We start from the raw sequence: 14143 nt of genomic DNA on the forward strand, positions 1-14143 counted from the left end.
GCCTCTCCATTCAGATGGAGTTAGAAGTCTCTCACTTCCATTCCTGAAGATGAATTTATTTGTCAGTAGTGGTCAGCTAATACCCTGGCTATAAATGCCTGAAGCAGGGAGGTAATAGATAAAAGATTCCTCCCCCACCACCCTCAAGGAGCAAAAAAAGCCCACCTGGAAAGGGGGTGGGAGGGAATCAGTTGCATATTATTTTTGTTAAGTTGTCTGTGGCTGATTTTTCTTTTTAAATGATTCTCATGGAGGAAACTCAGAAGTAGAAATGATATTTCTCCACTCACATTGATGTTTTCTTCCTGTCTTTCAAGCAAATGAATAAAGTTGTCTTAGTTTTGGTGGTGTTGGTTTAGGAAATATTGTCCTGGAATAACTTTACATTCTTCAGTCTGTAGTCAGGTACAACATGAGAGACTTCTTTACCTAAATCTTTGTCTAAACTTCAGTTAAAATAAAAAAAAATAAAATAATTCTGTTCAGTGGACAGTGATGTATTCCTGTGTCTCTTATTAGCAGTGATGAGCACTGTTAATAAACTAGATGAATAGTGCAAAAACTGAAAAATGGGGCTTTGAATCGATATTGCCTTCCATCTCACAAACTGTTATTTTTGTCACCCTCCTTCCCCCCAGATTTCATAAACTGTTTATCCACATTAGCTTCAAACAGTGAGTTCAGGATGGACACTCCTTCATATATTATTTGAAACATTATAAACATTATCAATGGCATGGAACAGATTTTCAGCTTGTGCAAATCAGCATAGCTCCTTTGCAGCTACATCAGTTTAGACCAGCTGAGAATGTGGCCCTGTACTAGTCACACAAGATATACATTTCATGTAAAGATGAGAGCTGGTATAACTTACTTATTGTTTGTTTTTCAGTTTTAGTATTTTTTATATAGTACAGTTTTCGGGGGTGGGTTCCTCTCTACTTTTCCTATGTGGTGAGGGCCTTCTTGCCTTTGGACCCTGTTTGCTTGCAGCCTTTCCTAGCAGGTTATGCCAAAACCCCAAGGATTAAAGCCCTGCCAGACCTGCCACAGGTCTTTCCCCCAAGGGCTTGTCTACGTTGCCCGCTGGATCAATGGGCAGCGATTGATCCAGCGGGGATCAATTTATCGCGTCTAGTCTAGACATGATAAATCGACCGCCGAGCGCTCTCCAGTCGACTCCGGTACTCCACCGGAGCGAGAAGCGGAAGCGGAGTTGACGGGGGAGCATCAGCTGTCGACTTACCACAGTGAAGACACCACGGTAAGTAGAACTAAGTAAGTCAACTTCAGCTACGTTATCCACATTATTCCTGTAGCTGAAGTTGTGTAACTTAGATTGCTCCCCGCCCCCAGTGTAGACCAGGCGGGCATCCCACATCCTATGGCAATATAAGGCTTGCTCCAGCTTCAAGAGCAGATCTAGGAAGCTGAAAGAAGACAGACTGAAACTGCTCCCCATAGAGTGCTCTCTGGGGTCCGATTCACCCCTGTACCTCAGGTTCAGCCACTCAGAGCACTCCAGTGACTTCCTCATCTCCAGCTCTGGTAAGCCAGGACCATGGTGCAACTTCGGGCACTCAGACTTAACTTAAAGACCCCATTCCCCTGAGAAACAGTCCAAGAGGAGTGAAAAGTCACCACCAAGACCAAGGAGCAAAGAAACCTCGCATCCCAGTGCAGCACTGCTGAGGCTTCTAGATACCAGGACTTCTGTCTTGAAAGACTTCTAGTAAGCTGCATGCCAGAAAGTCATCACCCGTCTTTTAAAACACTAACAATTCTACAGGCAGCAGCACATTCAAAACGAAGTAAGCTGGCCTGTTCCCTAGCAGAATGCCAAAGTATTACCCGTACTGGTGGTCAGTACCCTGTATGCAGATCAGCATACTAGTCGGCACAATGAGCCATAAAAAGTACAATAAAATACATTGAGGCAGGCCTGGCCCCCAGCTTTCTCAATGTTGCAAATGTGAAGCATTACTGAAGCTGGCCTTTATACTCACAGTCATAAACTGCACTGAACATACCCAGTGCATGCTGAGGGGGCATGCAAATGGTCTATTCCACTCAACAACTTGATTTAATAATGGCCACAATTTCTGCTCTTTTGTGGATCCCAAAGTCATTTCCTCATTCCCCCCACCCTTTAAATAGTTCTTGTCCTGCTTCTAGTGTTGTGAGAAGAATAAAATAAAAAAAATTCAAAACCCAGCATGAGCATAGCCAAACTATATACAAGTATCAGAGGGGTAGCCGTGTTAGTCTGAATCTGTAAAAAGCAACAGAGGGTCCTGTGGCACCTTTGAGACTAACAGAAGTACTGGGAGCATAAGCTTTCGTGGGTAAGAACCTCACTTCTTCAGATGCAAGTAATGGAAATCTCCAGAGGCAGGCATATATCAGTGTGGAGTTAACGAGGTTAGTTCAATCAGGGAGGGTGAGCAGTTGAGGTGTGAACACCAAGGGAGAAGAAACTGTTTCTGTAGTTGGATAGCCATTCACAGTCTTTGTTTAATCCTGATCTGATGGTGTCAAATTTGCAAATGAACTGGAGCTCAGCAGTTTCTCTTTGGAGTCTGGTCCTGAAGTTTTTTTGCTGTAAGATGGCTACCTTAACATCTGCTATTGTGTGGCCAGGGAGGTTGAAGTGTTCTCCTACAGGTTTTTGTATATTGCCATTCCTGATATCTGACTTGTGTCCATTTATCCTCTTGCGTAGTGACTGTCCAGTTTGGCCAATGTACATAGCAGAGGGGCATTGCTGGCATATGATGGCATATATAACATTGGTGGATGTGCAGGTGAATGAGCCGGTGATATTGTAGCTGATCTGGTTAGGTCCAGTGATGGTGTTGCTGGTGTAGATATGTGGGCAGAGTTGGCATCGAGGTTTGTTGCATGGGTTGGTTCCTGAGTTAGAGTTGTTATGGTGCGGTGCGTGGTTGCTGGTGAGAATATGCTTAAGGTTGGCAGGTTGTCTGTGGGCGAGGACTGGCCTGCCTCCCAAGGTCTGTGAAAGTGAGGGATCATTGTCCAGGATGGGTTATAGATCATTGATGATGCGTTGGAGAGGTTTAAGCTGAGGACTGTAGGTGATGGCCAGTGGAGTTCTGTTGGTTTCTCTTCTGGGCCTGTCTTGTAGCAGGAGGCTTCTGGGTACACGTCTGGCTCTGTTGATTTGTTTCTTTATTTCCTTGTGTGGGTATCGTAGTTTTGAGAATGCTTGGTGAAGATCTTGTAGGTGTTGGTCTCTGTCTGAGGGGTTGGAGCAGATGCGATTGTACCTCAGTGCTTGGCTGTAGACGATGGATCGTGTGGTGTGACCGGGGTGGAAGCTGGAGGCATGAAGGTAGGCGTAGTGGTCGGTGGGTTTTCGATATAGAGTGGTGTTAATGTGGCCATTGCTTATTTGTATGGTGGTGTCCAGGAAGTGGACCTCCCGTGTAGATTGGTCCAGGCTGAGGTTGATGGTGGGGTGGAAGCTGTTGAAAGCATGGTGGAATTCTTCCAGGGTCTCCTTCCCATGGGTCCAGATGATGAAGATGTCATCAATACAGCGTAGGTAGAGAAGGGGCATGAGTGGACGAGAGCTGAGGAAGCGTTGTTCCAGGTCAGCCATAAAAATGTTGGCATATTGTGGGGCCATGCGGGTGCCCATAGCAGTGCCACTGGTCTGGAGGTATATATTGTCACCAAATTTGAAATAATTGTGCGTGAGGATAAAGTCACAGAGCTCAGCAATAAGTTGTGCTGTGTCGTGATCAGGGATACTGTTCCTGACAGCTTGTATTCCATCTGTATGTGGGATGTTTGTGTAGAGAGCCTCTACATCCATGGTGGCTAGGATGGTGTTTTCTGGGAGGTCACCAATGCATTGTAGTTTTCTCAGAAAATCTGTGGTGTCACGGAGATAGCTGGGAGTGCTGGTGGCGTAGGGTCTGAGTAGGGAGTCCACATATCCAGACAGTCCTTCAGTGAGAGTGCCAATGCCCGAGATGATGGGGCGTCCAGGATTTCCAGGTTTGTGGATCTTAGGTAGTAGGTAGAATAACCCCGGTCGGGGCTCTAAGGGTATGTTGATTTGTTCCTGTGTTAGTGTAGGGAGTGTCCTGAGTAGATGGTGCAGTTTCTTAGTGTATTCCTCAGTGGGATCTGAGGAAAGCGGCCTGTAGAATTTGGTATTGGAGAGTTGTCTGGCAGCCTCCTTCTGGTAGTCAGACCTGTTCATGATGACAACAGCACCTCCTTTATCAGCCTCTTTGATGATAATGTCAGGGTGGTTTCTGAGGCTGTGGATGGCATTGCGTTCTGCACGACTTAGGTTATGAGGCAAGCGATGTTGTTTTTCCACAATTTCTGCCTGTGCACGTCGGCGGAAGCATTCTATGTATAGGTCCAGACTGTCATTTCGACCCTCAGGAGGAGTCCATGTGGAGTTCTTCTTCCTGTGTTGTTGGTGGGAGGGTATCTGTGTATCAGTGCGCTGTTCAGTGTTATCATGAAAGTATTCTTTGAGTCGGAGACGGCGAAAGTAGGCTTCCAGATCACCACAGAACTGTATCATGTTCGTGGGGGTGCTGGGGCAAAAGGAGAGTCCCCGAGATAGAACAGACTCTTCTGCTGGGTTGAGTGTGTAGCTGGATAAATTGACGATATTGCTGGGTGAGTTAGGGGTACCCCTGTTGTGGCCCCATGTGGCAGGTAGGATTTTAGACAGCTTACGGTCCTTTTTCCTTTGTAGAGAGGTGAAGTGTGTAATGTAGATCTCCTGTCTTATTTTAGTAAAGTCCATTTGTGTGGAGGGTTGGTTATTTATGGAAGTCTCCAGGTTGGAGAGCTCTTTCTTGATGTTTTTCTGTTTGCTGTATAGGATGCTGATCAGGTGGTTCCTCAGTTTCTTTGATAATGTATGGCATAATCTCTCACTGTGGTCTGTGCAGTATGTAGATAGCAATGGATTTTTCACCTTCAGTCCATTTGGTATGATGTCCATCTGTTTGCATTTGGATAGGAAGATGATATCTGTCTGTATTTGTGCAAGTTTCTTCATGAGGTTGATAGATTTCCATTCCATACGGCTAAATGCAGTGCCTTGCATGGTGTCAAGTATCAGAGGGGTAGCCGTGTTAGTCTGAATCTGTAAAAAGCAACAGAGGGTCCTGTGGCACCTTTGAGACTAACAGAAGTACTGGGAGCATAAGCTTTCGTGGGTAAGAACCTCACGAAAGCTTATGCTCCCAGTAAGGATAAATGGACACAAGTCAGATATCAGGAATGGCAATATACAAAAACCTGTAGGAGAACACTTCAACCTCCCTGGCCACACAATAGCAGATGTTAAGGTAGCCATCTTACAGCAAAAAAACTTCAGGACCAGACTCCAAAGAGAAACTGCTGAGCTCCAGTTCATTTGCAAATTTGACACCATCAGATCAGGATTAAACAAAGACTGTGAATGGCTATCCAACTACAGAAACAGTTTCTCCTCCCTTGGTGTTCACACCTCAACTGCTAGCAGAGCAACTCACCCTCCCTGATTGAACTAACCTCGTTAACTCCACACTGATATATACCTGCCTCTGGAGATTTCCATTACTTGCATCTGAAGAAGTGAGGTTCTTACCCACGAAAGCTTATGCTCCCAGTACTTCTGTTAGTCTCAAAGGTGCCACAGGACCCTCTGTTGCTTTAAACTATATACAGTATTGCTAACCATGATTTGGGCCCCAGAAATAACAAAATTTGCCTAAAAATACTGAGATTTTGTTTTAAAAATACATGGGGGCAGTATGTGCTTTCTGGTTTTACAGCTTTGCTCTGGAGCTATATGGGCTAGAATTATTTTTAAATTTTAAATAAAAGCTGAAAACCTCACATAATCACATGACTCCAGAAGCTTGGGGCTTTAAGAAACACCAATTATAGTGAGAGTTGGTAATCTTGTGTATGTATAAGAGAGTGGTGTTAACTCACAACATACAAATGTATCTAAAACCATGGTGCAATTCATCAAATAAATAAATGTAAAGCTAGTGATAGGGGGACATCCAAAAGTTAGAAGTGCATTTCAGAATAAAGTTTTGATGCCTCTCTTTCTCTGTGGCCTGCTGCAATCAACCTTCCCCAGCAGGCCCTGCCACACATCTTCCTCCGAGCAAATCCCCATCCCCTTTATCTGTTGTTATCACCATGAATAGAATAAACTAGTAGTCTGCTACTCCCCTCCAGAGTAGCAGACTACTAGTCACTCTCCTCTCTGTTATTTTCAAAGAGAAGGTCACTGCCACCACTCCCAAAGTCAGCATGGTCTCTGGTGGAGAAGGTGCTTAGCAGTGCTCCCCCACATATGACATCTGGGAATCTGCTTAAAAGGCCTCTGAGGCAAGCAGACCCACATATGCCTTGATGAGTAATTGCTAGGGAAAGCTCAAGGTTCAAGCCAACGGAAAAGTAAGAGATGCCATGATTTTCCTATATTTTTTTCTCTTGGATGAATTAGAAGGAGCAAACACTATCAGGACACTCTAGTAAATAAGTCAAACTGACTTGTGCTAATCCTTCTAACCACAAGGGTTAGGCTCAGTGAGTCAAAAGATCCCGAAAACATACAAAGGGTATGTTTTCACTACCCGCCGGATCAGCGGGCAGCGATTGATCCAGTGGGGATCGATTTATTGCGTCTAGTCTAGATGTGATAAATCGACCCCCAAGCGCTCTCCCATCGACTCCTGTACTCCACCGCCGCGAGAAGCGCAGGCGGAGTCGACGGGTGAGCAGCAGCAGTCGACTCACGTCGAAGACACCACATGAAGACACCACGGTAAGTCGATCTAAGTACGTCGACTTCAGCTACATTATTCATGTAGCTGAAGTTGCGTAACTTAGATCGATTCCCCCCTCCTCCTCCCCAGTGTAGACCAGGGCTAAGTGACTTCATCCGTTTGACTTCTACCATGTAATCAATTCCAGTTAGGCTAAGTGACTTCATCCGTTTGACTTCTACCATGTAATCCAGGGGTCGGCAACGTTTGGCACGCAGCTCGCCAGGGTAAGCACCCTGGCGGGCTGGGCCAGTTTTATTTACCTGCTGACGTGGCAGGTTCGGCCGATCGCGGCCCCCACTGGCCGCGGTTCGCTGTCCTGGGCCAATGGGGGCGGTGGGAAGCTGCGGCCAGCACATCGCTCGCCCGCGCCACTTCCCGCCGCGCTGGTTTTGAATTTTTTCTGTGCACATCCCCTAGTTTGTAATTTTCTTTCCTTAAATTTCCATGTCCAAATAGCTCATCATTTTTCTATATACCTAGTTAGTGCATCATTTGTAGGACGGGGTGGGGAAAAGTGGAGGAAAATAAATTGGTTGTATTTCCCTCAGCTCTGCTCTCCCATGGCTTAGTTTCCTCCATGTCATTTTCTAAGAGTATGTAGAACACCAGTGGATGACTGTGATTTACTTTGTTATGTACAAATGAAAATTAGTAGCAAATGCTGTTTGTTTAGTGATGGGTAAAATGGGGAAAGGTTGCCATAGGATTCTTCAACTTTTCCTCCTTATGCTTTTGAGGGAAGGCCCAGTCAATGGATGAAAGAAAATAGATTGGGTCTTGAGCATCAACAGATCAGTTTGAAATGCTGCACTATTATGGAGTGGCACAGATTGTGTTCTGTTTGAATTCAGTGTTTTATCTGAGCTAAATGAATAAGAACACATTGGGCATGAGGTGGGCGAGAGCTGCTGAGTGCAACTGAAATATTTTAATAACAAGACAAGTAAGCTTGAGATTCCCTTGTATTACTTTCCTGTGCCGGTAGCATGTTATAACTAGGGCCCTACCAAATTCACGGAATCCTAGAAGATTAGGGTTGGAAGAGACCTCAGGAGTTCATCTAGTCCAACCCCCTGCTCAAAACAGGACCAATTCCAACTAAATCATCCCAGCCAGAACTTTGTCAAGCCTGACCTTAAAAACCTCTAAGGATGGAGATTCCACCACCTCCCTAGGTAACCCGTTCCAGGGCTTCACCACCCTCCTAGTGAAATAGTTTTTCCTAATATCCAACCTAGACCTCCCCCACTGCAACTTGAGACCATTGCTTCTTGTTCTGTCATCTGCCACCACTGAGAACAGCCTAGCTCCATCCTCTTTGGAATCCCCCTTCAGGTAGTTGAAGGCTGCTATCAAATCCCCTCTCACTCTTTTGTTCTGCAGATTAAATAAACCCAGTTCCCTCAGCCTCTCCTCATAAGTCATATGCTCCAGCCCCCTCATGATTTTTGTTGCCCTCCACTGGACTCTCTCCAAATTGTCCACATCCTTTCTGTAGTGGGGGCCCAAAACTGGACGCAATACTCCAGATGTGGCCTTACCAGTGCCAAATAGAGGGGAATAATCACTTCCCTCGATCTGCTGGCAATGCTCCTACTAATGCGAACCGCGGCCACTGGGAGCTGCAGGCGGCCATGCCTGTGGACGGTCAATGTAAACAAACGGTCTCACAGCCTGCCAGCGGATTACCATGATGGGCTGCAGGTTGCCCACCACTGACCTATACTATACACATTTCATGGGGGAAACCAACATTTCTCAAATTGGGGGGCCTGACCCAAAAGGGAGTTGCAGGGGATCACAAGGTTATTTTAGGGGAGTTGCAGTGTTTGTTGCCACCCTTATTTCTACACTGCCTTCAGAGCTGGGCAGCTGGAGAGTGGTGACTATTGGCCGGGTGCCCAGCTCTGAAGGCAGCACCTCGCCAGCAGCAGTGCAGAAGTAAGAGTGACAATACCATACCATGTTACCCTTACTTCTGTGCTGCTGCTGGTGGCAGCTCTGCCTTCAGAGCTAGGCTCCAGGCCAGCAGCCGCCACTCTCCAGCTGTCCACCTCTGAAGGCAGCTACACCGCCAGCAACAGCACAGAAGTAAGGGTAGTAGTACCGCAACCCCCACTCTACAATGACCTTGCGATACCCACCCCCCACAACTCCTTTTTGGGTCAGGACCCCTACAATTACAACACTGAGAAATTTCAGATTTAAATAGCTGAAATAATGAAATTTACAATTTTTAAAATCCTATGACCATGAAATTGACCAAACTGGACCCTGAATTTGATAGGGCCCTAGTTATAACTGTATACACAATTTTATAGTGAACAGTATATATATCGCTCTCCGCTGTCATTAACAGTCATCTATAAAGAACATGTGTGGGATATAAAATCACAAAACAGAGCTATTACTTTTCCAGTAGATTTGTGAAAATGAAGTCCACTTATTAACAGGGAAGTTAACTACAATTTGGAGACTTTACTGGAAACTTAAGCTAACATCCTACTAATTCACAAGTCAAGCTTCAGGAGGATTTGGTCTTAAAAAGAAGAGAAGGCATAATACTCAGAATAGTAGGATTACTGCAGTTTCATTGTGGATAATTTAACAAATTATTCTCCCTAGATTGTATAAAACTTTGATACATCCCAAATACTCAGCATTCCAAGCTGGCAGTGAATGATTGCTGCTTATTGTGCTGAGCATCATTAGGAAGTCGATGATCAAGGGATGGGACAGTGATGAGAGAGGACAAAAGCAGAATTTTGGTAACTCAGAAATCAATAAAATGAAATTGTGTTCTGCTATCTTAGAACTGCTGAGGGGTATTCTCTACTAGAGTGGCAGAAACCATTTGCGCTTCATAGTTGCAAACTTGGGGTAATCTTACTAGTTCCATTTCCTTCTCTCCTCAGTTCTGGTCTCTTGCCAGATATAATCACTGCTGTATTTATAACATATCTAAAATCCACACCTTCCCACTGCTAAAACACTTGGCAATACCATGGTTCTTTCTCTCACCTGGTCATCTAAATCAGATTGCAAACTCTTTGAGGCAGGGAGTGTGTTTTCTTTTTTTCTGTGTAATGCTTTATGCACACACTGAGGGCTACTTAAATGAGCAGCCCTTTACTCTGAGAGTAGTCTCAGTGTTTCCACAGATTAAGTGTTGCCAATTCTGGTGATTTTACTGCTAGTCTCATGATATTTGGTGTGGTTTTTAAAGCCACAGCTCCTAAAGGCATGTAATAAGGTTAGAATCTCAGCATTTGTTTTTAAAAAGCATAAGTTTCTAGCACTCAGGTTGTGAAGAAAAGCATGAACACATGACCCAAGTGCATCTTAAAGGCTCATAAACCAAAGACAAATAAAAAGAACCCAATTTTTTTAATGAAAAAAATCTCGATTTTTTAACCAATTTCATGATATTGGGGGCCTGGTTCATGGTGTTGTTTTTTTTTTAAATGTTCAGGATTTGCAATACATGGTGTTAAATTGTACCATACTTAAGGGTGGCAAAATCTACTATAAAATAACATATAGAAAAATAAACATAAAAATAAAGTTGGATTATGCAGCAACAGCAGTTAGATATCTTTATTCTAGTGCATTCAGTTTCTCGACATTTCACTTTATTTATTAGCTCTGCATTCCAATTTGTTTTGAAAAATTAAGAATCCTACTTTCGGTGCTGTTTATATGAATGCACAGTAGTTAAAATATTTCCAATTTTCCTTCACCATCTGCTCTGCAGCATTAAGATCCTGGAGTTTGTTATGTGGAATTTCATTCATACACAGCAGGTCTATAAAAGTTATTTGACTTTTCTTCTCCCCTTATTCCCCTTAGCAATGTTATAGTGCTACTGATGTAAGAAGTTATTTTTTTATTCTTAATATTTCCCTTGTGGCAATCCATTCACCCAGGCATTTTCCCCCTGTTTCTCTGACGTAAATGCAGTTTTTGTCAGTACATAAATAACAAACAGTAAGTACTCGGCTAGGATAGATGTTATTTTGTTTACTAAGAGTTTTTCATATATCCCGATGCCCCACTTTTTTCTCTGTTTGGCTTCGGTGGTCAGGCAGTTGTTTATAGAGGCTGATCTTATTACCACTTAGTGGTTAATTTGAAACATCTTAGACTTCTTATATTTACCTGGATAAAAAGAACATCCAAATTTCCACATATCCCACACTGTGGAGAAAATTCAATGAAAACAACAGACTGTTTGGGATTGCTAAAGGTTCAGCTGTGCATAGAAATACAGAGGTAGAAAACGTCCTGATTTCTGTGCAGGTCATTGCAGAGAAGAAAAGAGTGTTCACCGAAGAACTTTTTTCATTTTGTCTCTTCGGTGGTGAAGTTGTTGCATGATATTGGATTATTTACTCTCCATCTACTGGAAATGTTTACTGCTTTGCAATTAAGCTTTTCTCGGGTGCATTGTACGCTTTTTCAAAAAGATTTGGGAATTGGAAACATCTGAAGCAACTTTCAAACATGAGAGGGGTACAGAACACTGAACCTGTGTGCTAACTCGATTAAAACTTTAAAAAAATCACAATCTGGTAGGGTTGACTCTGCTATGGCACACCAGTTTAATTCAGAACAGCCGTACTGAAGAGACATTCTTCAGTGTGTGGTGACAGTTACAAAGTTTAAGTACTTGTGGGCTTGTCTTCCAGGGTCAGGATGAAGTATTAGGATCCAAAAGCTATGGAAGAGATTTGGGGATTTTTGAGCTAATATACAGTTTGATCCATGTCTGGCTGACCACTTTGCTAAATTTGGACAGAAGGGGAAAGCCATTCTACCTGTCCTCAACTGTAGGTGACAAATTCATTGAATTGATGGGAAAGAAAATTAAAAACTCCATAGTAAGAGAATTGCAGCAAGCCAAGTATTTCTCTGTAATTGTTTCTTCAGCATTGCTGTAGCACATGCAGACCAGCTCACATTCATTTTCTGATTTCTCGTTCAGAGGGCCAAATAATTGGGTTTCAGCCACTTGAGAACCACACAGGGGCAAACCTAGCTGAAGCTGTGCTGGCTATGATAAATAACCTAGGTTTGGATGAGTCTAACGGCTGTGGGCAATTGTATGATAATGCTAGTGATGTGACTGATCATTCCAATAGTCTGCAGGCCCATCTGTCACGGAAAATCCACCAAAAGACTATGTGCCATGTGCTGCACATTCCCTAAATGTAATTGGAGTCAGCAGTGTTAACAATTGCTCAGATGCACATATTGATAGAAAACTATTTTCCACAATCTAAATGCTGACACGAGCCAGAGATTATTGATTCTCAGCTGTTCAACTGAAGAAGAGTCTATGTTGTTTAAAAGCTTGTCTCTTTCACCAGCAGAAGTTGGTCCAATAACCAATTACCTCACCCACTTCTGTTCCCCTGTAGTGAACTCATTATCTTTTTTTCTCTGTCAGTGCTTGCATGGAATAGCTAGAGCATTTAATGTCTAAATTCACATACAATATCAAGTCAGCAGTGAGAACCTGTTAGCTGTGAATTTTTAATTTTTAGCGAAACATATAATTCTTAATGTCTGGCTATGGTGCTTGTGTTGTTCCCATATGCTGTTAATTCTTTAAATGACATGTTTTTAATCATCTCAGGAAAGTTTAAGTATGTTATAACTGGATGGGACTTCAGGATATTCTGTGCCTAGAATCCCAAGAATTCTTAATTTGATCCTGTTTAGCAGGCAGTAAGGAGATCAGAGTGAGGGGGCCAAAGAGAGCAAGGGTGAATAGGCTGTGGAGGAAATGGAGAAGAGCAAGGAGAAAGGGATCACAGAGTTCCCAGAGACAGAATTGGGCCAAAAGGGCCCAGGGAATTCAAGAGATTGAGACTTGGAAAGGGAAAAAGAAACATTTACTGGTTAGAAAATAGAAAAAAAAAACAGAGACACGCGGGATACTTATAAAAATATTTTGTAGAATTCTTCAAAAATAATCTTTATAGTACTGTAAGTGCAAAATTCAACTCAGGAGTACAGCCACAACTAGAACCGCCATCATTATAAAGTCCATGCCATTTCTTCTTTAAAGAGCAGTCAGTAAGAAATATGTAGTGCAGTCATCTTGCTCTCACTCATGCACGTACATCCTTCCCCTTCACTTCCCTTTCATTGGAACCAAATATATCCTCCATGGAATATCTGTGGTGTCAAAACTGCTTGTGAATCCCAGAGTCCTTTGTCCTTAGGCCAGTGTATGGGTAGCTGACTATTTAAGCTTTGGGGATAATCCGCAGATTTGTTTTACTCAGTGGGGATGTGATTCAGTAACTGAAAGTTTTGATTCTCTGTGTCAAGTTCTGTTATTAAATCTTTTGCAGTGTACATAAAAGTGGGAAAAGGGATGGACTATATAAAGAAAACCTTTTGTTGCGTGGATGTACTGTTAGGAACACAGAAGAGGTTACAGGGATAGTAATCTATGCAGGTAAAAGACAGCTTTTCTCTTTTAATTTACATGTTCAATTGATAGTTTCCTTAGACTGTCAACAAATATCTATATTGTTTAATGTATTGCTTCTGCAGGGCATGAGACCAAAGCTTTGTTAAATAACAGTGGACCACGTTACAAGCGCAGTAAGCTTGAAAGACAGATGAATATTGATGTCCTTTGGTGTGTCCTCATACTTATAGTCATGTGTCTATTTTCAGCCATTGGTAAGTCCTCTTTACAAATAAAAGTTAAGTCGACCAAACTCTATCCTAAGAGTCACATGCTTTGCTTTAAAAATTCAAAAATGTATATCTTCTGTCTCTTCATTCATGTAGCTACTTCCTTTTCTATGTAAAGTTTGGGTTTTCTGTAGGAAACTTCAGCTTTGTACATAAGCTCATCCAAATAGTAATCTTTTAATAACCATCAGCTGCATACCATTACTAGACCAAATCAGACAAATATTGGGTCAGGCTCTGCCACCTTCAGTAGCAATGAGTAGTGCCCTACTTCAAAAGTAGTATCTTTGAAATCAATTGATCATGACTAAGGGTGGCAGAATTTGGCACATACTTAGTTGCCAAGGTGATATATGAACACAGAGTAAACATAACTAGCACAATACCATTCACCTAGCTCTATTAGATGAAAACAGGGACTCATAATATACAATATTAACCTACCATACTTAAGTATCCAAATGTATAATATTAAGCTATTTAAAGGGGAGGAGGGATAGCTCAGTGGTTTGAGCATTGGCCTGCTAAACACAGGGTTGTGAGTTCAATCCTTGAGGGGGCTGCCTAGGGATCTGGGGCAAAATCAGTACTTGGTCCTGCTA

At 42.9% G+C, this 14143-nt stretch overlaps 1 protein-coding gene across 2 annotated transcripts in view; it reads left to right on the forward strand.

Annotated features, from left to right (window-relative positions):
- The window catches only part of ATP10A (ATPase phospholipid transporting 10A (putative)), a 161849-nt gene that overhangs the window by 89348 nt on the left and 58358 nt on the right, over positions 1-14143 (forward strand). For both annotated transcript variants that reach the window (XM_054009198.1, XM_054009188.1), the window contains exons 4-5: positions 13190-13296; positions 13395-13526. In XM_054009198.1, coding sequence (XP_053865173.1) covers positions 13190-13296; positions 13395-13526 — 239 coding nt within the window. The remainder of the gene's footprint in view (positions 1-13189; positions 13297-13394; positions 13527-14143) is intronic.

The sequence above is a fragment of the Malaclemys terrapin genome, chromosome 1, assembly GCF_027887155.1.
Source record: "Malaclemys terrapin pileata isolate rMalTer1 chromosome 1, rMalTer1.hap1, whole genome shotgun sequence".
Taxonomy (NCBI): Eukaryota; Metazoa; Chordata; order Testudines; family Emydidae; genus Malaclemys; species Malaclemys terrapin.